The sequence below is a fragment of the Ammospiza nelsoni genome, chromosome 4 (genome assembly GCF_027579445.1).
Source record: "Ammospiza nelsoni isolate bAmmNel1 chromosome 4, bAmmNel1.pri, whole genome shotgun sequence".
NCBI lineage: Eukaryota > Metazoa > Chordata > Aves > Passeriformes > Passerellidae > Ammospiza > Ammospiza nelsoni.
Window position 1 is genome coordinate 57376655 of NC_080636.1, and position 22419 is coordinate 57399073.

The window sequence follows — 22419 nt, forward strand, 5'->3', positions numbered from 1 at the left end:
ATTATTCTTCCCTTTTATTAAATAAAGGATTAACTCTTCATTTGCTGTAAAATGCAGGCATGTCTCCTGTGCAATAAATCCATTATTTTTCCTCCATGTTTACAGGAGGCAGTCTAATGTGCACACATGGTCACATACAGCCAAGAAGAAGGAAGTACTCTGTTTACTGAGACCTTAAAATAATGCTACAAACTAAGTTTCTCCCAGCACTGTAATAGTTTAAACCTAAGCAAACTTTAAAGCTTAGCTTGTAGAATAATTTTTGTCTGGTGGAGAACTCCATCGAAGAGGCTCAAGGTTGAATGTTCTTTCATAAGAGAAATTGTCAGCCACAGGGAAGATAATTGATGGTGATATACTTGATAAGAATAATTTCTTCATTCCTCTGGCTGAAGAATGAAAGTCTGAGTGCTTTACATTCAAGTGTCAGGTTGCTCTTGGACTGAAAATTCCAGCAATGTTAATGGGGTCTGTTCTCCATTTAAATGTGTTCTAGAAAACCCATCATGTTGAGGAAAAAAAGAAAAATCAAAGTAAAGGAAGACTTGGCGGCAAAAAATGGAAAAATAGCATTACTCGTATGTATTTGTAAAATAGTCTTAGAAAACCTAATTCTTCCATTCTTTGTGCTTGCTCCTGAGCCAAGGCTCAAGAGGTTTTCCCCTGTTGCAAGTTCAAACTTTTCACATTGAAAGCTCAGAAAATGACTGTTTCACTGGGACTGACAGGACTGGAGTTTAGCTGTGACTTGGGGACGGCTTGATGTGGAGGCTGTGGACAAAGGCTGCTCCTTGTGTCTTCTCTAGGGAGGATAGTTGCTTTGGAGGCAGTGAACCCAAAGACCATTGTATTGCTGCTTGGTTTCCTTTGTGTAGAGGCACAATATCATCTGACTTTGTGCTGGTGGAGCTTGCTGCAGTGGATGTGGCTGTGTTCCCATTATCAAGGCATTCGGGCTCTGGTGACCGCCTACCTGCACTGCAGCGGGACTCCAGGCTTTCCTAGAAGGAGTGGGTGGATGAGAGAAGTGGTGCCATGTACTTTGTTTTGTGTCTGGGCTGCACAGAGTGAGCGCTGAACTTGGCTGTGTGTTCTCTTTTGTCACTTTAATTATGCGTGGGGAGAAGAAAAAGAAGCAGAGATGGGTACTTCTGCAGCATGTTGAACTTCAGGTTGCCAGAGCATGTCATATAAATGCCAAGCTAGCTCTCTAAGCTTTTCTTCTAGAAAACCATATATGGGGGTTGAGTGGGTTTGAAATACCTTTTTTTTTTTTTTTTTAAGTATTTTCATGTTTAATGAGGTTTGGAACAACCTGGTATAGCTGAATGTACCCCTGCCCATTGCTGGGTGATTGGAACTGGATGATTTCTAAGGTCCCTTCCAACCAAAACCATTTTGTGATTCTGTGATTTTCATTCCCTGAGTTTAGGTATATTTATTTCAGGTCTGCTGCTGCCCTGAATTTTCCATGTGCCCAGTTTGTTTTTTTGGTTTTGTTGGTTTTTTGGTTTTTTTTTGGGGGTTTTTTTTTTTTTTTTTTTTTTTTTTTTTACTCTGACTCCAGGACTCAACCATGCCTTCAAAAAAGAAGAGCACTTTCACCTGTGAGCAGGCTCTACATGGGCATGCTTTGGGGTGCCTTGTTAGATTTGCAGTTTTGCTGTGGGTCCTAGGTTAAACAGGGATATTACAAAATATCCCTGTTCAATTTAGGACCCACAGATGGGGCTATGTGTTAGGGAGAAACACATAATTTGCTTTTCAGCTTTACCTGCCTATGCATATGGTCAAGTTGGTTGTGGATGTGAGATGCAGCAGCCACGTCTGGCATGAAAAACACTCTCAGCATGGCCAAGAAGCTCCAGCTTGTGCTTCTAAGGCCAGCCTCAAAAACCTGGGGGTTTTAGTTGTTCTCTTTTGTCATTAACTATGTCTTTAGTGCTGAGTGTATTAATTATTAGTCTGAGTATGTTAAATCAATCAGATCTGTGAAGGACAGGGGCAGGGAGTGGATGTCACTTATGCCACTATTAAACATCTGCCTTCAAAGAAGCAAAATTAAACAAACAACTAGCTAAGTACAGGGCACACATTTTCGCACTGCTTTTGCAATTGCCTTTTTACATTCCCCTACTCACATTTTTTTTTCCAGGAGTTTTATGCTGCTGTTGTGTGGGTTTGAAGCAGTGCCAGGGAGACAGCTCTCTATATGTCTCTGTCACTGTGTGCTTGTGCCTTAAATAGTTGAGTGCAATTCAGTGTGGCGTTAAGAAAATGGGCAGTTAATGTTGTTCAAGTGTTAATTGTGCCAGAGTGTGTTTTCAGTGCCTCAACCCAGCAATAGTAAGAACAGTTAATTAATGCTTTTGTGCGATTTCTTTGAGCGGGTAGCAGGAGTCTGCTTGGGGACAGGCTGTAGTGGCTCATGATTGTATGTTGTCCTCAGTTTTCCTTCTATTTGAAAATTCTTGAGAAAATCAGTGTATGTGGAAAGTCTTGTTAGTAACTCCCCTCAGACACAGCAAGTGGTCCTTGATTTCCTTTTGGCCCCTGACACTGTTGAAGTCAATGGCACTGGCAACCACTGTAGGGAATCAGGGTGAAATAACCTTGTTCTCCATCCATGCAGTGACAGCAGGAATGGAAGACCTCAGTATAAGAATAAAAGATGTGTATGCCTGTTTTTTTTCTGTAGATCTGTGTAGGTAAGGTACACCCTGTGCTGTCATCCGTACTCAATTCTGTGGACTGGTACAGGCATGTACAGTACATTTTACAGGATGTAAAATTGTCTGTAACTGGGAAAAATTAAAAAAAATTCTACCAGTACTTTATGAAGACAGTTTTGCAGTGGTATGTTGTGTAACTGAAGGGATAATCATACTCTAATTAGACCCTTTCTTTTAATATTGTTATACGATCTAAATCCTCCAAGCTTCTCATGGAACCTGTCTGAAAAATATGGTACCCCAATGTAAGCTGAATAATTATTGAAATTCAAAAGCATTAAGTCTTAAATTAGCAGAGGGAAAATAGGTGTTTGTGACACATACAATGGAAGCACCGTTCAGAAGGTCACCAAAACCCATCCGTGTTTGGAATTATAAGAGAGGCACTGAGTGTTAATAACACATATGAGCTATTCATGATAAGGGTAATCAACGCTTCAGGTCACTCAGATCAGCTGGTCACAAATATATTATCTCCTCTAGAAGCTTCTCTCTCCCTGCTTTACAATATCATGCTGTTGTTTGAATGCATTACAAAAGCTTTTGCACGTTTGGAAATGTCAATTACAGCCTTCTCTGCTGCCAGAGGTACTGTATACCATCAGCCAGGGGAATCAGTGTGAAGCCATACATTTGGGGATCTGTCACATTGCCTTCTTGCTTTTGCCAGGGACATTTAATGCTTTTCTGAATACCTTACTTAACTATGACCAGCCACAGTTTAGGATGGGGAGAACAAGTGGTGTGTGGGTTTCTCCGACTGCTGTGTCTGGAGCCTTTTAATCTTGCTGGCTCCTTCCCTTGCAAAACCAGATTGCACTCAAATGCATTGTCTCTGCTCCCTAGAGCCCTGACAGCCACATGTTGGAAACATTTGCATTTAACCTTAACCTGTTACGAGGTAGAAAGGAGCCTGAATCAAAGCCCAGGTAAAAAGACTGTTGGAGTTTGGAAACACTCGTTGTGGGAGCTGCAGTTGGCTCCAGCTGTATGCCTCTCTGGACGGGGACGTGTAGATCCACATGTCTAGCCAGAGCATTTGCAGCCCTGCCCTGAAATTGTTCTTCCTCCAAGCCTGCAATTTCCCATCCAAATGAGCGAGACTTTTGAATGCAAAGAGTTCTGCAATGCCAGCACCAGAGGACACTTGGCAGATGTCTCGGCCTGGAAGGGGCTGGGGTGGACTCTGGGCAACAAAACCAAAGCATGTGTGCACACCTTCTCATTCCTGTCTCACTTCTCCAGAGATCTCTCTGCTGTCAAAGCCATCCTGGTTTGCTGGCAAGTTCTCAGTTCTCCCTCTGTTATTTCATGGGGCCTGTCTTCTCTTACACCTTCGGGGAAGAGGCCCCATGGAACCAGCAGACTTCAGGGCTGGGGTGTGGAGGCTGCTGGGTCCGGTCCCCACCAAGCTGGAAGGAGTCAGGGCCTGTGCCACAACTGCGGGCGGCTTTTGGATGAGGACCCCCAAACTTTCTTGCAGGAGGTTGTTAGGTACAGAAACTAGTACTGAGTATTCAGGAATTAATAAGTTCACTTCATTTATTTATTTATTCCACCTGAAAGGGGCTTTGTCCGGTCTCTTCAGCAGCATTATGATGCACAGTGAATAATTCACACTAAAATATCCAGCACGTTCTGGGGTTGGGCTTTGAAAATAGCGCTTACATATTTTTGTCTCGTTAACACTGTGAATCTTTGGGATCTTATTTATAAGTGCTACAAGGTTTCCAGTGCTTTTTTCCAACTCTTACTAAAGTGTGTTTCTCCAAGACAAAGGACAGGACTCTACGAGCATCCATGGACATGCTTCATTTGACTCTCCTAAGTTTTTTTTTTCCCACGTCATAAGTTAATATTCTCCTATTTTAGGTAGGGATCTCTGTTTTACAGGATTTTGGCAAAACGTATGAAGATGTATATTATATAAAGTTTCTCCCTGGAATTTTTATTGTGTACATAAAGTTGTATCAATCATATTTCACTTAATGGATATTTCATTTTGCTCTATGAAACTAGTCCAAGGTTGCTGCTGACAAGGTAGAGTCCAGGGGGCTCATTACATCCCAAGTGTTGGGCTTTTTTTTTTTTCTTCTGCCAGATTTTTCTCAAGTTAAAATTTATCTGTATTTTGTTCAGCTTGTCTGCTTATTATCCAATGTATATATCAGAGGAAAGGTTTATATATATATAAAAATGTTCACATACCAAAGTAAATTAATAAATCTTCCTTTTCTTATGAAAGAGGTAAAGAAAAGTACCTGGCCAATACAGTACCATTAATCTATTCTCTTTTCTCCTTTCTCTCTTTACCTCTCTCTCTACAATAGAAGTGGAACAAAAAGGTAATTAAATACCTTTCAAATTATATATATATATTACTTATGTATAGGCTAAGTTATTTAACAGTTTAACGTTTTAGTTGAAATACTTTGTCATTAATTCTCACTACCTTTTTGTTAAAGTTTATTTAGTATCTCTGCTGCTCAACTTCACCAGATAACTCACGTTTGCTGAAAAGTTTTTAACCGGTGCCACCTTTTCTCTTCCATTAAATTTATATTCAAAGGCTTAGAGAACTCATTTTCCTGCCCCAAAGAATTTGGAAGGTGTGCATACATATGTATGTGCATAAGTATATCTAATTATGGCATAAAAGCCTCTTGGAAATGGCACCCCTTTTTCAGCAACTCTGCGTGGTTACTTAGACTCCAATGGATCTATATAATTTTATACTGGCTATTAAATCTGATTTTCCTCCTGTCTTGCTCTCCAGACAACATTACCAATTTCTGCATTTACAAAAAATAATCAATTATGCTCCGAGCAGGAAGTGTGAATGTGGGATCCCATCCTGCCAGCCCCGTGCTTCCGGAAGTGCGCGGTGGGATGCTTCCTCACGCCTCCCTGCCGCCCATCCCATCGCCACGGTCACTGTGCGGAGATCAGCGTTCCAAATAACCAACCAGTATTCTCCCCCCGAAGGGTGTGCAGCGCCTCCAGGCCAGGAGGGTGCTGGTGGGCATGGCCAGGGCCAGATTTGCTCTGCAGCATCCCTCCTCTTGCCTCCCCATCCATCCAGCCGGCTGGCCCCTGGCTGGTGGTGTTCCCATGGGGCCGAGGCCAGCCGGGCAGTGGCTGAGCCTCTTCCCAGGTCCTGGGTGTGCCCTGGCCCTTGACAGCCCCCCTGTCCCGAAGTCTGAGCAGCAAAGCATCCCAGTTAGTCAAACTGCTCCTCTGTGCTCCTCTCATGTAACAATAGAAGGTATATGTTTTTAAGTTTGAATTACTACTATATTTAACAGGACATTTTTTAACTGATTAAAATCTAGACATTGGGTTCCTCTCCAGCAAACTTTATTCCTTTCCTTCCTTCTTTCCTTTCTTCCTTTCTTCCTTGTCTTTTCCTTTCAGCATCCATATGTCATTCGTTTTTAATTGTGTGGACTGCATGTTTCATGTGTCCTGTAGCAGCTTGGAAAGTCTCATTCCTAGTTATACTCCAGATGGGTGTTCCCCCCCCACACTCCCTTTGCTTTAAATGCTCCTCCGAGTTGCTAAGGGATTCACCTCTGCTTTGCTGTTGGTATCCTTTAAATATTTAATATCATTTGGGCTGTAAGGATGGGAATTTCTTTCTCTTATTTCCATTTCTAGGCCACTCTTCTGTGGGCTGTTCAAATAAATATCTGGATCAATTCCCTCGGAGTTTAGCCCTTCACCTAGTAGGTACAGATTCACTGCAGAATATAATTTGGAAACACAAACCCAGAAATCCTTTGGGGGCACATATTCATTTCAGAGTTTACAAAAGCGAGTGGTCCAAGTAAGTATACCTGTAAAAATAGATTTGAAAAGCAATAAGAAAACGAGCTACAGCTGATAGAAAAAGCAGGGGGGGAAAAAAACCCAGTTTGATGGAGCAGATGTTGTTCCAGAGATACGGTGGGCAGGAAGGATAGTCTCCAGCTCCAAGGCATTGCTCTTGGGTTTCCTCTCATCACAAGTGTCCTCTGCTCCGGGACTAGAATCTGTTGAGATGCTTGGGCCAGCCACCCCTGAACTGCAATTAACTTGTGTTTTTCTTTCAAATTCTTTTCCCCTACGACAGTTTTTCTTTGCCCTGGACTGCTGAAGGGAGTTTACCAGAGCGAACACTTATTCGAGTCTGACCACCAGTCGGGCGCCTGGTGCAAGGACCCTCTGCAGGCCTCTGACAAGATCTACTACATGCCCTGGACGCCGTACCGGACGGACACGCTGACGGAATACTCCTCCAAGGACGACTTCATTGCCGGCAGGCCGACCACCACCTACAAGCTCCCGCACCGGGTGGACGGCACGGGGTTCGTGGTGTACGATGGGGCTCTGTTCTTCAACAAGGAGCGGACCAGGAACATCGTTAAGTTCGACCTGCGGACCCGGATAAAGAGCGGGGAGGCGATCATCGCCAATGCCAACTACCATGACACCTCTCCCTACCGCTGGGGGGGCAAGTCCGACATCGACCTGGCCGTGGACGAGAACGGGCTCTGGGTAATCTATGCAACAGAACAGAATAATGGCAAAATTGTCATTAGCCAGTTGAACCCTTACACGTTAAGGATCGAAGGGACGTGGGATACTGCCTATGACAAGAGGTCAGCTTCCAATGCCTTTATGATCTGTGGGATTTTATATGTGGTGAAGTCTGTGTATGAAGATGACGACAATGAAGCCACAGGGAATAAAATAGACTACATATATAACACTGACCAAAGCAAGGATAGCATGGTGGATGTGCCCTTTCCAAACTCCTACCAGTACATTGCTGCTGTGGATTATAATCCCCGGGACAACCTCCTCTATGTATGGAACAACTATCACGTTGTAAAATACTCCTTGGATTTTGGCCCGCTGGACAGCAGAGCAGGTAAGGGGTTTAATACCAAACCAAAAATCTTTCTGGGTTTTTTTTTTAGTATTTATTTTTGTGAAAAGCTGAAGCATACTCCTGTCTTACTGATCTGGTTGAGTTTCTGCATATAAAGCCCCACCACAGATGTATAATGGCTATTAGACATAATTATGTGCAGATTTTTTTTTTTTTTGGTTTTAGTTGAAATGAAATGAATGAAGGAGTAACTACACATAGTAGCCTGAAACAGTTTCCAAATGCCCATGGGTTTGTTCACAGGGGTAGCAGTTTTTTCTTCTGAATCAAATGTCTTTCGTACATGATCAGATCATTTTCCCTTCTGCAGGAATTTTGACAAAACAAAGCATGGAAGATGTTGTTGCAAACAGCTGGAGGAAAACTGCCTGCCAGTTTAAATTACTTTGTTTCATTAAGCTGGGGGAGTTTTGTCTTCTTAGAGAAGCTCAGACTAATTGAATTTGTGAGCATGCACCCACAAGTGTGGAGTCAGGAGTAGAATCAACAAAATCCTCTGAATTCTTGCTTTATTTTCTGTAAAATTTCTCTTTATATTTTAAAGCATGTCATGACTTACTGTGACTTACTATACTTTATCTTAGGGGATCGTCGGGTCCCCAGAGGTTTCCCAGCTTCTCCACCTTTTTTCCTGTTAGAAACGTGCTGGTAGTTACTTTAGATATATTCCCTTATATATAAGGGAATTCCATCATCATTTTGCATTTATGAAGTTGCCACTTTACTAATAACAAACTTAACCTGCACTGTGGTCAAGCTTGCATGATTTGCAAGAGTTTCCAAACAGGATTTGCTCAGTGGTTTTAAATGATTGTTACTGTACTGATGAAGTCATAGTATCAGGTATTTCTTGTGGTTGATTGTGTACTTTCAAAGGCTGGAAAAGTAAAAAAAAAAGGCAGAATTAGTATAATTTGGACAGTAAAGTATTCAACTAATAACATGGCTTTTTCTGAAACATTTCCTTCTGTAAGTAAGAAACTTCAAAGTGGATGAGGAGATTCAGGGCTTTAGATTGCAAAAGAGAAGTGAAAAGATTTCTGTTGATGAGATTTTCTTTTCCTGTGTGCAGCTTGTTACCCGTATAAAATGCAAGTGGATCAAGAGATGATGAAAGAAATTGTGGGTATGAAAATCTGGGGAGGGCTGGAATAAAAGTAGTAAACTGGCAATGAAATTGTGGGTTTTTTTTATAAAAATCTAATGAAGGGGAGAAGGAAAACTTGAAGAAGCAGATGAACAAGAACTGAGTGACTGTTAAGGAGTAGAGATATTTTCAATGATGTTGACCTCTGTAAAGATCTCAGATGAGTAAAAAATAAAGTAATAATTCTCCTTCTCCTGACTTAATGACAAGCATATACTTTCTGGGTGGTGGAGTGAAGCAGAGCAATTTGTGAGCTATTGGTTATTCCCAAGGAGTGGAAATCAATTGCATCCCTTCCATTTCACAGAGTTTCTCTCATTTTTGGTGAATTATTTCCAGGTATTATAACAGACTCTTTGCTGGTGCTTGTTCATGTGGTGACCATAGTCAGTAATAGCATCCTTAATACAGAAAAAAAAAAAAAAAGCTTTAATCAGTGAAAAACCTAAAATAGGGGAAAAAAGGAAATTGTTCTCCCTTTTTTTGCAGTGTAAGATGGTGAAATGGGAGAGTAGGTGAAAACCTTGCAGAGGGCTGAAACTGTGTCAGGTGTTGGTCTGTCTGTGAGGATTTGGTTTATCTTTGTGTCACTCTGGTTTGAAGCCCCTCACTCTTGGTTCGGATAAGAATTTACAATCCCCCAGTGCCTCAGATAGGAAGGTGAAGCAGTTCTTAGCTTTGAATGGTGGGCATGAGAGAGTTAATCTGGTATTGGGGAATCTGGTGAGCCTTCTCTGACATTCCCTGTGTACAAATTTTGTACAAAGCTTTGTAATATGGATAAAAGGCTGAATTTTACCTGTGGTTTTCTTCTCTGAGAATTATCAGGATTTCCTTTCTGGCAAAACTGCATAAGGTTCTTATTACCTCACTCTTTTACAAGTTTAGAGGACTTTGGAGAGGTCTGCTCTGAGAGCAGCTGAATTTTTTGATGAGAAAACTTGAATGGGCCAAGACATTTCAAAGAGAAGAGAAAAAACTTCCCTAAGGGAGTTTACTGCTCCCTTACCCACATAGCCTGATCAGTGGGAACAAGTTTTGATGAATCAGTGAGACAGAAGCACTGATTTTGGGTTGGACAGGTGAGCAAATAGTTGCTTGACATCAGGCTTTTTTGCAGAGAGGAGCAAGGAGACCAGGTCTGCATGGTGCTTTCTCTTTCAAGTTCAGTGCAACCCATTTTTGGGTGAGCACCAAATTTCATGCTGCATTGCTTTACACATAACACTAAGTATCTGGTTGATATAAACCCAGCCCCTCCAACAAAGAGCAAGAACTGAAGCTGATACAACCTTCACTGCTTCACAAGCAGTGAAGAATCAGGATATTTTTGTTTGGATATTTTTTTTAGATTTTTTTAATGGAGTGGACTGTGGGTATGTGTCTCTTCTCTTCAAAAATCACCAGTGTTTCTTTGTATTAGAGCCATGTTCAATGCAGGCATTTTTCCATGGTGTTACAATTTGAGTAGCAAAATTTGTAAACAATATCAGCTTAATTAGAAAATAAAAGAAGGATTGTAAAATTGATGGGTTGAACATATGGGTTGTTAAAAAACAATTAAGGGTGAAGTTTTAGAAGAGCTCGTAAAACCAAAAATTGATCATAACAAGAAAAGTGAAATACTTAACTACTTAAATAGCCAGTAGCCTATTGGAAATCACTTGCATCATACATTTCAGGAATATCTGAAATAAAATACAGGTTTTGGCGACTGCAGTTCACCTAGAATCAAGCATTTTCAATATTTTCCCAAACTGTTCTGAGAAACTGGGAGTTGGCAGGAGTTGCTTCACTTATACGAAAGGTGGGACTCACATCCTCTTGCTGTTCACAGTGTCTAAGCATTTTCTGTGATTTTTAATTAAAGATCTGTGCATATAGGTTTGGAACATACTTGAGACCTTCACTGTTGCAGAGCCTCTCTCACTTAATATTTTAAAAAAATGAACTTTTACTCCTTGGGGAGAGTAAATGTCAAATCCTGGAGTTTCTGTGCTCAACTTCTGCAGCAGTTGAAGTTACCAGAGAAAACAAAATATTTTGTAGTGCTAAAAGCTGAGTTCAGCTAATCTTGAAGCAATTCAAGGCTCTTGATGGAATTAAACGCAACTATTCATTTTTCTCAGAAATGAGAAAAGCTGCATTTTAACGTTTTACCCCGCTCTTTTTTTTTTTCCCCCCCTTTTGTCTGGGGTGGTTTTCATTTATCCCAAAAGTGGTTTTGAAAGCAAACAGTCTTCAGTGCCTGCAAGTCCCAAGAAACCTATCATTAATGTCTGCCCTCAAGAAGTGAACTTGAAGATACCAAAAGCCTTTGAAGTGTATTTTCTTTGAGCTGTTTGGCCTCAAAATGAGCTTTTTGGAGGATGCTTCTTCATAAATGCTCCAGAGGTTTTGGGTTATTTCTTTGTAGCTTCTATTGAATTTGTGAATGTGAAGTGTTAGTAAGGATAGCTCTGCATCTCTTCTCATTCTTCAAGAAGTTAAACCCAGAACAGTCTTCAGGTTATTTTTTTTGTGTCCTACTAGACATATGCAGAGAGGGAAACAGAAGGCTGTAGTGACAGGATGAAAATTTTCTGCAACCTAATCAGTTGACATTCACCAGAGTTACCTGTTTTAATTATCACTCACTTACGATACATTCTGTGCAAATAAACTCAAGAAAATACCAACAAGCCTTCCTCTCCAAAAAGGTGAAGTGTTCCCATCCTGCTTCCCAGTGCTGTGCTGCATGCAAGCACACATCTCCTGGTTCTGTGCCTCAGCACCTCCCTGAGCAGGCACAGCTCTTGTCTGGACACCAGCCAGGGGTTCCTGGGCATCACAGAGACCACAAGTTCTGTCTTTTAAATTCATTAGGTGCCCAAGTGCTGGCAGCTCTTGCCAGAGCTCAGGATATGCTGGCTGAGCATTTGGGTGCTTAGGTGGGCACTGTAGCACACCCCATAGTAGAGAAGTACAGGGAAGAACTTGAACCAAGTTAAAGATCTCTTTGTGCATGTTTTGGCCTTGCCTGGTAGCCATTCCCAGTGACATGGGACACACAGACCGTCTATTTTCGAGAAGATATTTTAAATTTTGTCCAGGAAACCCAAGTATTACCCAAGTATATACCCAGTACATAAGAAAGATGCTGATATGATTTCTAGGACTTCTGATAAAGCCTAAATGTGCTTAAGTGGCTTCTGCACGTTTAATATTAACACTGTGGACTGCCATTATGGTAATCAAATGTGATACAGAAATTACATGGATATCTGATATTTTAAGAATACCAGAGGGTGCATGTCACACTTTTATCTTCCACATTTTGTCAAGTATTGTGGGATGCTCTCTTGACGTGTGATTGCAAGTATTTTATTCAGTCAGAATGTTTGGGTTGTTCTGTGCTTTTTCTTCCTGAAGCAGTTTCACAATGCAGATAAGGTGAACAGTCTGTCCTTATAATATGCTAATTAAGTGCATTTGTGTCTTGGGTAAAAGATGTGGCAGCATGGTGATGAATAAGGACTTTAAACACATATGACACCTCGTTAAAATGTAATTTTCACATCATAAATCTGAGGCCTTTCCTTTGACAGCTGAGTAATGTGGGCAGTGGGCAGAGGAGCTTGAACATTTCAAGGCTGCCATGTGCTCACACGTGGCTGGAGCTGCTTCCTGCGCTGCTCGCCTCCGACGCCTGGCTTCCCTGTCCAGGAATGCCCCAAAAGGGCTGCAGGATCTTAAATCCCACTTGTGCACAGGATATGAGCTGCTGTCGCTTCCAGAACCCCTTGTGATAAGCCACCTTTGCTATCTCTGAAGTTGAATCTAGGCTGCATTTTAAAAGGCCGGCCTTTGTGATGAGCAGTTCTCCTGGTGGACAAAAGGCCATTTTTTAGGGAGCTGCTGAGTTTTTAATTGCTGCTTCTCCTGTGTTTTTACTTTCCAGTTGCTTTCCTCCCATGTAGGAGCGTCCCTGCCTCTCTCACTCGTGTTCCTGTGTGTTGCTTGCAGTGACAGCTGCTGGTTGCACAGTGTTGCTGGAGGCTTTCAGAGAGATAAGCTCTTGCTTTCAGGAGCTTCTGCTAAACGTGTAGTATGGACTGCAGCCCTGACTTTTACCCACCAATATCTGCCCACATATTCATGTTCCATTTAGGCAATGAATATTTCAGTCCCTTTTTGCTGTCTCAGGCAGAAAGGGATGTCTGAGTTTGGAGGTGAAAAAAGCAGAACATCTTTTACAACAAAGCAGGCCTTTCAGCCTACATTTGTTGGGCAGACAGTACCTTAAGCTCAAAGGGACAGTATTGCTTTCAAACTCCATTTTGAGGTCTGGTCTGTCTCCTAATTTTTATCCTGTTTTAAATTTGCCCTTTTTGTAAAGCAGTGTTTGAGTAGAAAATGATAAAAAAGAATCACACGACACTAGACTTCTGAAATTAGGGGTTTCTGCTTTCTGTCTGGAAAGCTGGAGTTTGAGCTCTTTTGTCTACCTTTTCACAAAAAAACCCTTAAAAAGTGCAATATCCCTCAGCTTCAAAATTTTCCCTTTGCAGAGCATGTAATAAATATTAATACTGTTTGGTTAGTGCAGTGGGATGAACTTCAGTGTCTCTTCAGTGTGAAAAAATACATGGTTGCTCCTCTTTCCTAAATAAAACTACCATAGAAGAGCAGATAACTTTACCAGAGTTGGAGCAGCCTTCCTCTTCCTCAGTTTACTGCTCCTGCTCTGCGTCACCTGTTTAAACCACCCTGAGAAAATGGAACAGCAGACCTAACCCATCCATGAGCTAAACTGGGGTACTGCAGTATCCTCATAGGAGGTCATTTGTTGCCATTGCCTATATCCATGGGCTGGGGGCCTGTTCCCAAGGGAGTGCTTGGGGACTGGGCTGGTGGGCAGCCAGGATGGTTGAAGTAGGGGAAGGGCAGGAAGAGACAAAATGATTAAGCTAAAGCTTCACTTTCAAGCTTCAAAACAAAAGGAGGCCTGAGGCTTCGGCACTTCATAATCCTGTCAAACACCGTGAGGGGGAAAGGACCTTGCCAAGAACGTGTCTGAAAAGCTGAGACAGCTGTTTCTGGCAGCAAGCATGGGATGCAGATAGGGGGGTGATTGCATAGGGAAAAAAGCATTAACTGCCAGTGAAGGATGGTGGCTTTTCCTCTTCTGCAGCGAGCTTCTCAACATGAGGAATCAGCCTCAATAGTGATTAATTGTTATTTCATTGAGTTCAAGGCCACTGAGTCATGCTGACATCAACCATGGCTTATCAGTCCACTTAGCAGCAAACCCAGCTGTGAATGTGCCAGCACTTTGGGTTAGAGCTGTTTGCCAGCAGCAGGGAGCAAGAGGTAACACGTAGCAAGTGTCCAAGGCTGCTTTTTGCAGGAGAAAGGGACTGAATTGTGTACTAGAGACAGTCTTTCAGTGTTGAATTTTTAAATAAGATTTTAGTGATTAGTCCATCATTTATCCCTTGGCCAGCAGGTTTAGCTGGCTTGTGTGCAGTATTGGGGGGATTGGGGCTTTAGCCCAAGAGGAGGCTCCTGGATGTTCCATTTTTGAGCTGTTGCCTCTGACAGCTTCTTTCATCCCAGGCCAAACTGAGATAATAACGTGCCAGGCTTTTTCCTCAAGACATTACCCTCTCCATGCGGGTTATATTTGTGCACCTTGACACCCTGTGTGATGCACACACCTTCTGCTCCTTGCAGTTCTGGTGTGGCCTGGCTGCAGAGCCGCTAGCCTGGCTTGGGAAATGGTTATCCTGTATTAGGTGTTTTGCCACTGTGTTTTTGTAATGAGCAGCCTTTATTCCTGTTCCCCACTGAAAATACCTCCACCACGGTAGCTCACGGGTCTGGATTGCTCTCCTCCCTCGTCTGCCACTGATTGTGTTTGTTCTGGAAATGACTAGTGCAGTATTTTTAGCAACACTTATTAAGATTTGTCTCCTAAAGTCTAGTTCAGTGTTGCTAATTAACTTCTTCAATGCCACCATCACCACTCTGCAGTGCTGCTATGCCAGGTTTTCTTCATTTTTATTTTTTTTTCTTTTTTTCTATTTTTTTTTTAACTGAGAGAGCAGTTATGGATGCCCTGCCATATTCTGCTTTGGAGTCAAGGCAATTAGGGGAGGCATTGTATGCCCTTCTTTCTGCTCTCATACTCATGTTAAAGAAGAGCAAGAAGCTCTTCAAGAGTCAGCTACAAAATAACTGAACCTTTAAGGGGAAGCTTTAAAGAGCCTTCCCTTGACTTCAGGCAGTTGTGGTGCTGTCCTTGGCAGGTCCCCATCCTTCAGATCCAGCAGCAAGTCAGCTTTCCAGTGGTATATCAGTGCTGATAAGAAGTACCCAAAGGCATGTATGAGGAATGGAAGGGTCAGCATTATCCTCATAAATCCAGCTGAACTCTTACAGTAGGGTTGGATTGGATCAATTACTGATAGGAAGGGAATTTAGGTTGAAGGAGCATAAAGAGTCTTGGTAGCTAGTTTGAAGACCTCCATGTTCAGGGAGAAATGGGACCAGCCATGAAGGGCTGTGAAATGCCCCTGAAAGGGGAACACAGATTAAGGAAAGAAAAAAGTAGTAAGCACTTCACAGCTCTCCATCTCAAAGTAGATTTTGTTGTTAGTAACTACACTAAAGCAAGAGAGTTGAGTTGTGAAAAAATCAAGATGTGTTGATTTCTTTCAGGGGAGTCTACCAGGTGTGCAAAAGTAAAGGTTGATATAATGAAAAACTCTCTGGGACAAAATCCCAGAAGAGTTTCAGCTCAGCTTTTATTCAGATAAATTCTCTGAAGCTGGTGGGAGTTTGGGCTAGAGGCTTCAGGAGTGAGTGTGCAGTGGATTGCTGTTTTTTTCTGGAAGGAATTGCACTTTGCCAGTGAGAGGCCCTTTGACATCCTGATTTGTGTCTGAAGCATCCAAAAAGAATATATAAATTGTAAGCTGGAAAAAATGGTGAATATCCATATGAATTTAAGTTGCAATATCTGCCTTACATTTTAATGTTGAAAAGGTTATTTTTTAAGGGTGTGCTCATGATTGGAGGGCAAAGGAGGGCAGTAAAGGCTTGGGTGAACGAGATGTGTCCAAGAAAACAATGTCATGATTGTTCACTGTAACGGGATTTCTTCACTGTAAATAGGATTTTTGCTTGATTAAAATGTGCTGAGAGGAAACAGGACTTTAGGGAAGTTTCACTGAAATACAGGATTCAGTTTGAAGAGACTGGCACTGAAGAGGCAAACCAGCTGTTTTATGTTACATAGCTCCTTGGGTCTGTTTTCACAAAGTACCACCTGCTTGAGGCTCAAAAGGAAGGGGGAAAAAAACCCAGAGAAACATCAGAGCTAAAAAGTATAGAAGTTATACACTGGCCATGACAGAAGATGGGAAATCAGCTGCCTTTATACCAGTTTGAGCTGGCTTACTGGGGTGCCATTCATGCTTCCCTCAAATGGCTGGAATAAATTAACGCAACCACTGGAGAGATGAGGCGTTAGGCAGCTCTGCAGTTCTTTTTCATCTGTTGATGTTTGGGACAGAGACAGGGAAAGGGCTGTCTAAGCTGCAGGCAGAGAGAAAAAGTAAAGGCAACATCAAGAATAGGCATGCCAGCAGAGATGAAGTCCCTATCCCACTCCTAAGATCTTTCCAACCTACCATGTGAAGAAAAGCTTTTGTGAGCCCCCATGTGCTGGCCTTCAGCTGCTCCTCTGTGTTAAATTATTCCCTCTATCCAAGGCGTGCTTGGGGGATGCTGTGGCTCACTAAGGTCAATCAGCCTGGATTCATGTGATGCTTTGCACTCTTGTACTGCCAAATTAAGCAAATGACTGGTGATGTTAATGTGAGCATGGAGGCTCCAGGAGGAGGGAAATACTGAGGGAAAACTGCATGAAGAAGAAAAGAAAAAAGAGAAAGGGAAATTAGGGAAATTTTTCCTTTTTTTTTTTTTTGAGGGATAGTAAAATATATTTGCTTGATAGGAGCATATTGAGTACCTTGGTAGCATTAACAGCAGTGAATATTTCTGGCCTTCTCCTCATAAGTGCTTGCTTTTCTCACTGGACAGTAACTGCCAAGTATTTTCTTGATGCAATATTGAGTGTGTTACAAGTTATTCACGAGAAATATCCTCGCAATGACTGGAACAGATTTTCTTGATGCAAGCGTTGTGCTCTTCTCTGTGGCAAGTATCAGGCTGAGTGAAGGATGCCATCGCCCAAAAAACCAAGCCAAGGTGGAGAGTGCTCTGGCAAGTTTCTGGTTGATTTGTACAGTTTGAGGTGAACGTTCATGCAACATTCTGTTGGGAGAGGTGCCTGTGGCTGGTGCCTTGCTTGTAAATGTAAGTTCTCTTTATGGATAATTCAAACCTCCTCCTGAGCTCGGTGGGGAGTAAATGAAGCTTTTGGGTAGCCTAAAACTGCATGGTCAGAACACAGTGTTGTGTAAGGCTGCTGTAATGTGGTTTTTTTCATATAAATGAGTTCAAATTGACTCTGGTATGAGGAGTAGAACAGAGAATTAAATTAGATTAATAGATTTTTTAAGACCAGAAGGGACCATTAGCTCATTTAGTCTGACCTCTGTAATGCATTCGATTGGATTTCATCCGCTTCCTCTTCTGCTGAGCCTAATGACTTGACTTTAACTGAAGTGTACCTTCAGAAAGGCACCCAGACAATCAGTGCCTCACTTCACTGAGTGCTTTTCTTGGTTGGATATTCTCTCCTCAGTTAAGAGGAAAAATAACATTCGCATTATAAATGTTTTGATTGTGCCTATTTGCATTATCCATAGAAAGGTAAAAATGTGTGTCTTGGGTCGTACCCTTTGGACCATGCTCAGACAGTGCTCTGGAGATTGCTTTCTATGGGAGCTAATGGTAGGTCTGATTTTATTTTTTTTTTTTTTTAAGATTTTAGAAACTTGTTACTGCAGTGGGAAATTCCTGAATAGACCAAAATAGCAAATAATTCACTAGCAATGAGAAAATAGCTTTCTGGGCACTAAAATCAAGAAAGCCTTTACTTTCAGATGTGTACTTTATGAGTGCCACTAAATGTGTGTGTAAACCCTGCTTTCTATGTAAAAAAATTTACCAATCTGAAGAGCCTGCATACTGCTCTCTTAAGGCCACTTCTGTCTTTGTTTGAACCCGAGTGCCAGGGAGTGACATTTAAACCTTGGAATTTGTCATCAAGTTCTAATTTTCTTCTTGATGAAAACATCTGTCCATGGGAAAGGACAAAAACTTGTTCCAGCAGTTTTTGCATAAGGTATTGAATGACTTAATTCCAAATGGGTGTTCTGATTGTTGACTTGTCTTTTCCCCCCCACTTTTGTTTCCCATACTCTTTTTAAAGGAGTGTTCTGGAAAAAAAAATAAATTATGTTGATCATGCAAGGAAATGAACTGTAGAGGATACAAGAAGTAATTGAGTAATTAATTAATTGTGTTAAGAGTCTTGTTAACACTAGTTTTTTCATGGCAAAATATACTGGCAAATTCTGGTTGTGATTTTCTTAATATGCAGACATAAATTTCCTGCACTCATCAGTGTCTTAATTCTAATTGAAATATGATTTTTCCTTCAAACCCCATGTTTTGCAATACTTTGGATAAACTTCACCTTCAGGCATTTCTTGATGGTTACTAACCACCTGAGAGAGGCTTTAGTAAGGCTGTGGCTTTGTTAGATTGAGCGGTGTGAGGGTAGGCATGTGTCCCCCTCTTTTCATTGGAGAGAGGAACCCTTTCAATGGGCATGTATCAAGGAAGGCTAGGGGAAGTCCTCTCTTGCCCTTTACAGCAGAATTTGTGACCAAAATTGTCCTGTGCATGTTTGGAAGTCATTGCCACAATGTTCTTGGCAGAGTAAACATCAGCTGTAAACAAAGAAAAATTATTGGAATTAACCAAAATTAGTGCAAAGTCTCGTTGGGGCTAGCTGGTATGAGGCAGTGCCAGTGGGAGTTTTGGGCTGTGGGTTTCCAGACAACCTGATTTGTAATTGAACATGGCAGGCATCACCTTGCTGACCCATGGCCCCTATGTGTTTCATTAAATCTCCTCCTGTGATGTCTTCTAGGGCAGGGGAAGTGATGTGAAGTGTCCTTCTACAGCTGGTTAACACTTAGCAGTGAGAAATGTCTTTTCTTTAGTGAGGAAAGCCACAGCTGTAAAAGCAGGTCCTCTCCAGATGAAGCTCTTGTTACAGTGGCCTGGCTGTCCTCTCCCTACTCCAATTTTAAAGGTGATTTTAATATGCCAAAGGAATAATCATCAAAAATATGACATGCATCAGTGCATTTCTCGAATTCATCTTCCCTCGAAACCTTTGGACCCTTTTCTGATAGGTAATATGTAAGGAAAGATGATAATCAAGGGAAGAGGAGGGCTAAGGAAGCTTTTCTTTCCACTGGGAATCCATAGAAAACAAATTAATATTTTTGCCTGTAATTAGAAGAAAGGAGAGGTGATCAAGTTTTAGGAAATCCTTTAACTTGCAAGGCACAGACTCTGGCCAGCCACTTAAGGTGATACTTCCCATAGCTGGCATGACTGACTGGAGTGACATCTTTGAGGCATTTAGTAAAAGTTTCTGTTTGTTTAGAAACCTGTAACAAAGTCCCTTGGATATTTCCTGACATGGTGTTGGTGTTTTCTTGTCCCCTCAGTATCTTTATAAACTTCAGTTGTTGATAATACAAATCTTTTTTACCTCTGCTGGGCTTGTCACTCTCCTACTGCAAGAAATTGATTATTGATTTTTTCAATTATTATTTTTTCTTATTATTGCATATTTAACAATAAAACTAAGTAATGTTCTATTCCCAGCTGAGTCTCCAAAGACTGCAACTGTTTCTCATTATAAAGGGGGAGAAAGTAATTAAATTTTGATTATTTTTCCCTTTTGCCCAAATATCCTCACACAGTGCAAATTAAATAAAACTATTTAACCATGACAAGCACTTCTGCTGATTAATCCCTGAGAAGTGAAGCTGGAAAATGTGTGCCACACACAGGCAGGCAGTCACACACGGATGCCTGGAAAAAAGAAACCCGGAGGAGTCTAAGACAAGCATGAGTTAATCAGCCCAACAGAGCCATGAATGGGAGTTTAAGCAATGGTGACGTCCCTACCAAAGCTGATATGAGCTCTTTGAAGCCTTTTTTTTCCTTTTTTTTTCCCCCCTCTTCCTGATACTCTGAAGAATCTTTTTCCCTTCTGGCTTAATTGCTAGAGATTAATTGAAGTTCGAGAGCTCAGTATTTCTAGTAGCCTTTATACTGAAATTTAAGATGGGTAATTTAACTTTCAATTGATTTTTTTTTTTCTCTTCAATTTGAGCTTTTAGTATGTGCATATTTTTATCTTGGCTACACTTGGATTTCCTGAATTACAGGCAAGCTTACCAAGAGATATTCATTAAACAAATGTGTTTATTAACAACATAAAATTTGTTGTACTGAATGCCTGAAAACTGGATCCCATTATTAAAAAGGAAAATATTTTAGGCAATTCAGAGCATCAAAGAAAAAGTTGGTCTTGCCTACCCAGATTTTTATATGCATGGTTTCATTACCTATTAAAAAACGCTGGTGCTTTTGCATGGGCTTCCAGGTCAAGGTTAGCCCTGTTCCTCCATTTTAGCAGATTAAAAGCCCAACTTGAAGTCAGTGGCCATGTCCCCAGGTGGCAACTCTTCTCCAGAAAAACATTACCTTGCTTTTATGGGGAGGTTCTTAGGCATCTGGAGGGCCTGTGAGGTGGCTACTGGCTTGGTGAAAGCCATGCCTGCATCTCTGAGATGTTTATTTAGGTCTATTTGCTGTTCATCTTCTTGTATCTGAAATCATTGAGTGCAGACTTGTCTGAAGCTACTGCTGCAGGGAGCACTATTGACAGTAGTGCTGTGCACACTGTAGATGTATAGATGGATATATACTCGTGTGTTGATGAGATATATTTGAAAAAGTAGGATTTTCATGCTAAATACACATTTGTTCTCACTGAAGACAGGGACATAAAAGGGTTTTTTCTCCTTGGATGAAGCTGTCCCAAGCAATTCACATAGATATCAACATTTGATCGGCTTCCCTGAGTCAAAATATCAAGATATTATGCAGATCTAATTAATTTGATTTTGCACATCACTCCAAATGCAATATAGGGAATTGATGTATTTCTATCCCTTTATCTATTTTCTGTCTGATGGGATCCTCTTTTCTAGACCAGACTACTTGGGCTTTGGCAGAGCAGCGAAGGTCCTTGGCTCTGTCGGACAGCATCAGCTGGTCAATACCAAGCTTAGCAGGAAGGGGAAAATGCCTAGACCAGACCAGAAAGGGGCAGCAAGATTGTGAGGGAATTGAGAGGTTCCAGAATTAGGCAACAATTCGTGTAGTTTTTAGTGAAGCAAAGACTGAGTTCTAACTCTGACAGGGTTAGACTGGATTTGTTGGGCAGTAGTTTGCAGCCTCTGATGCTGCCAAGTACAGACATGGCTTTGAAGAGGAAAGAGCATCAGCCTGATGGAAATTCAGAGACTGGTTTTCACAGGCTGGAAAGGAGTTGGCCAGGTGGCAGTAGTTGTGGCATTGCTGCTCTCAACCTCCTCCTTCTCTTTTAAGTTTTAAAGTTTTTTATACCACCCTGGGGATTAGATGTAGAAAACTGTGCATTTAAACATAGAACATTTTAGTATTGCCCAAAGGAAAAAAAAAAAAAAGGCAGTTTTATGGAAATGAAAGGTTTGATGTCCCTTGAGTCAATATTGTGTGAAAGTCACAATCCTTTGTAAATTTCAGTCTTTTCTTCCAGGTTATAATAAAAATAGATCCTTGCACATCGTAATTTCCTTTGGTGAGCAGGTTATTCTGACCTGTTCTTTTTCTGGAATGGACTGACATTATGGCCCTTCAGCCTTTCCGGAAGAATGTGCCGTTGATTTGAGCCTTGTATCCTCGACTCATTGCGTTTTTAGGCAGAGCAGGGAAACTATAGATTATCTACCTAGAGGGGATGCAACAAGGAATATTCCATGTTTTTCTAGCTATCCCTATGGCTATATCATGTCTGTTTCATTCTCTGCCCTTTCTCATAGCTCATAACTTTCATCTGCAAGTGGGAAATTTTGGAAAGACTGGGCAGTGCTTGCTGAACTGCCCAAGGAGTCTCAGGTTTGCTGACCACTGGGTAATAAGATGAATCACACATCCTGCATTTTGCCTTGGGAGAAAAAGGAGCAATCATGCCAAGCAAATTACTGGGTGATTTACTTATTTGAAATTCTGGGAGGGAGTCTTTATCTTCATAAATCTCATGTTAGGATACATTTTGTAACTGTGCCCAGTGGTGATACATTTGTCTATATAAAATCAGTGCCTTAGCTGTGCACAGGGAGCAGATCTCTGTGTTTCACCCTGGCTGGGATTGATATCCAGAGTTAACTAGGATTGCCCAGTGTTTATTTGTCTGCTGAGATGAAGCTCTGTGTTTCATCTGTGTTGCTAGATGCATGGGCTGAGATTCAGCTCCTGGCTGGAATGGAGGGGTTGGCATTTAGCAGGGAGTGCATCCT

At 41.5% G+C, this 22419-nt stretch overlaps 1 protein-coding gene across 1 annotated transcript in view; it reads left to right on the forward strand.

Moving 5' to 3' along the window:
* Positions 1 to 22419, forward strand: part of ADGRL3 (adhesion G protein-coupled receptor L3) — a 482547-nt gene that overhangs the window by 311270 nt on the left and 148858 nt on the right. Inside the window, exon 6 of the mRNA XM_059470076.1 lies at positions 6844 to 7644. Coding sequence (XP_059326059.1) covers positions 6844 to 7644 — 801 coding nt within the window. The remainder of the gene's footprint in view (positions 1 to 6843; positions 7645 to 22419) is intronic.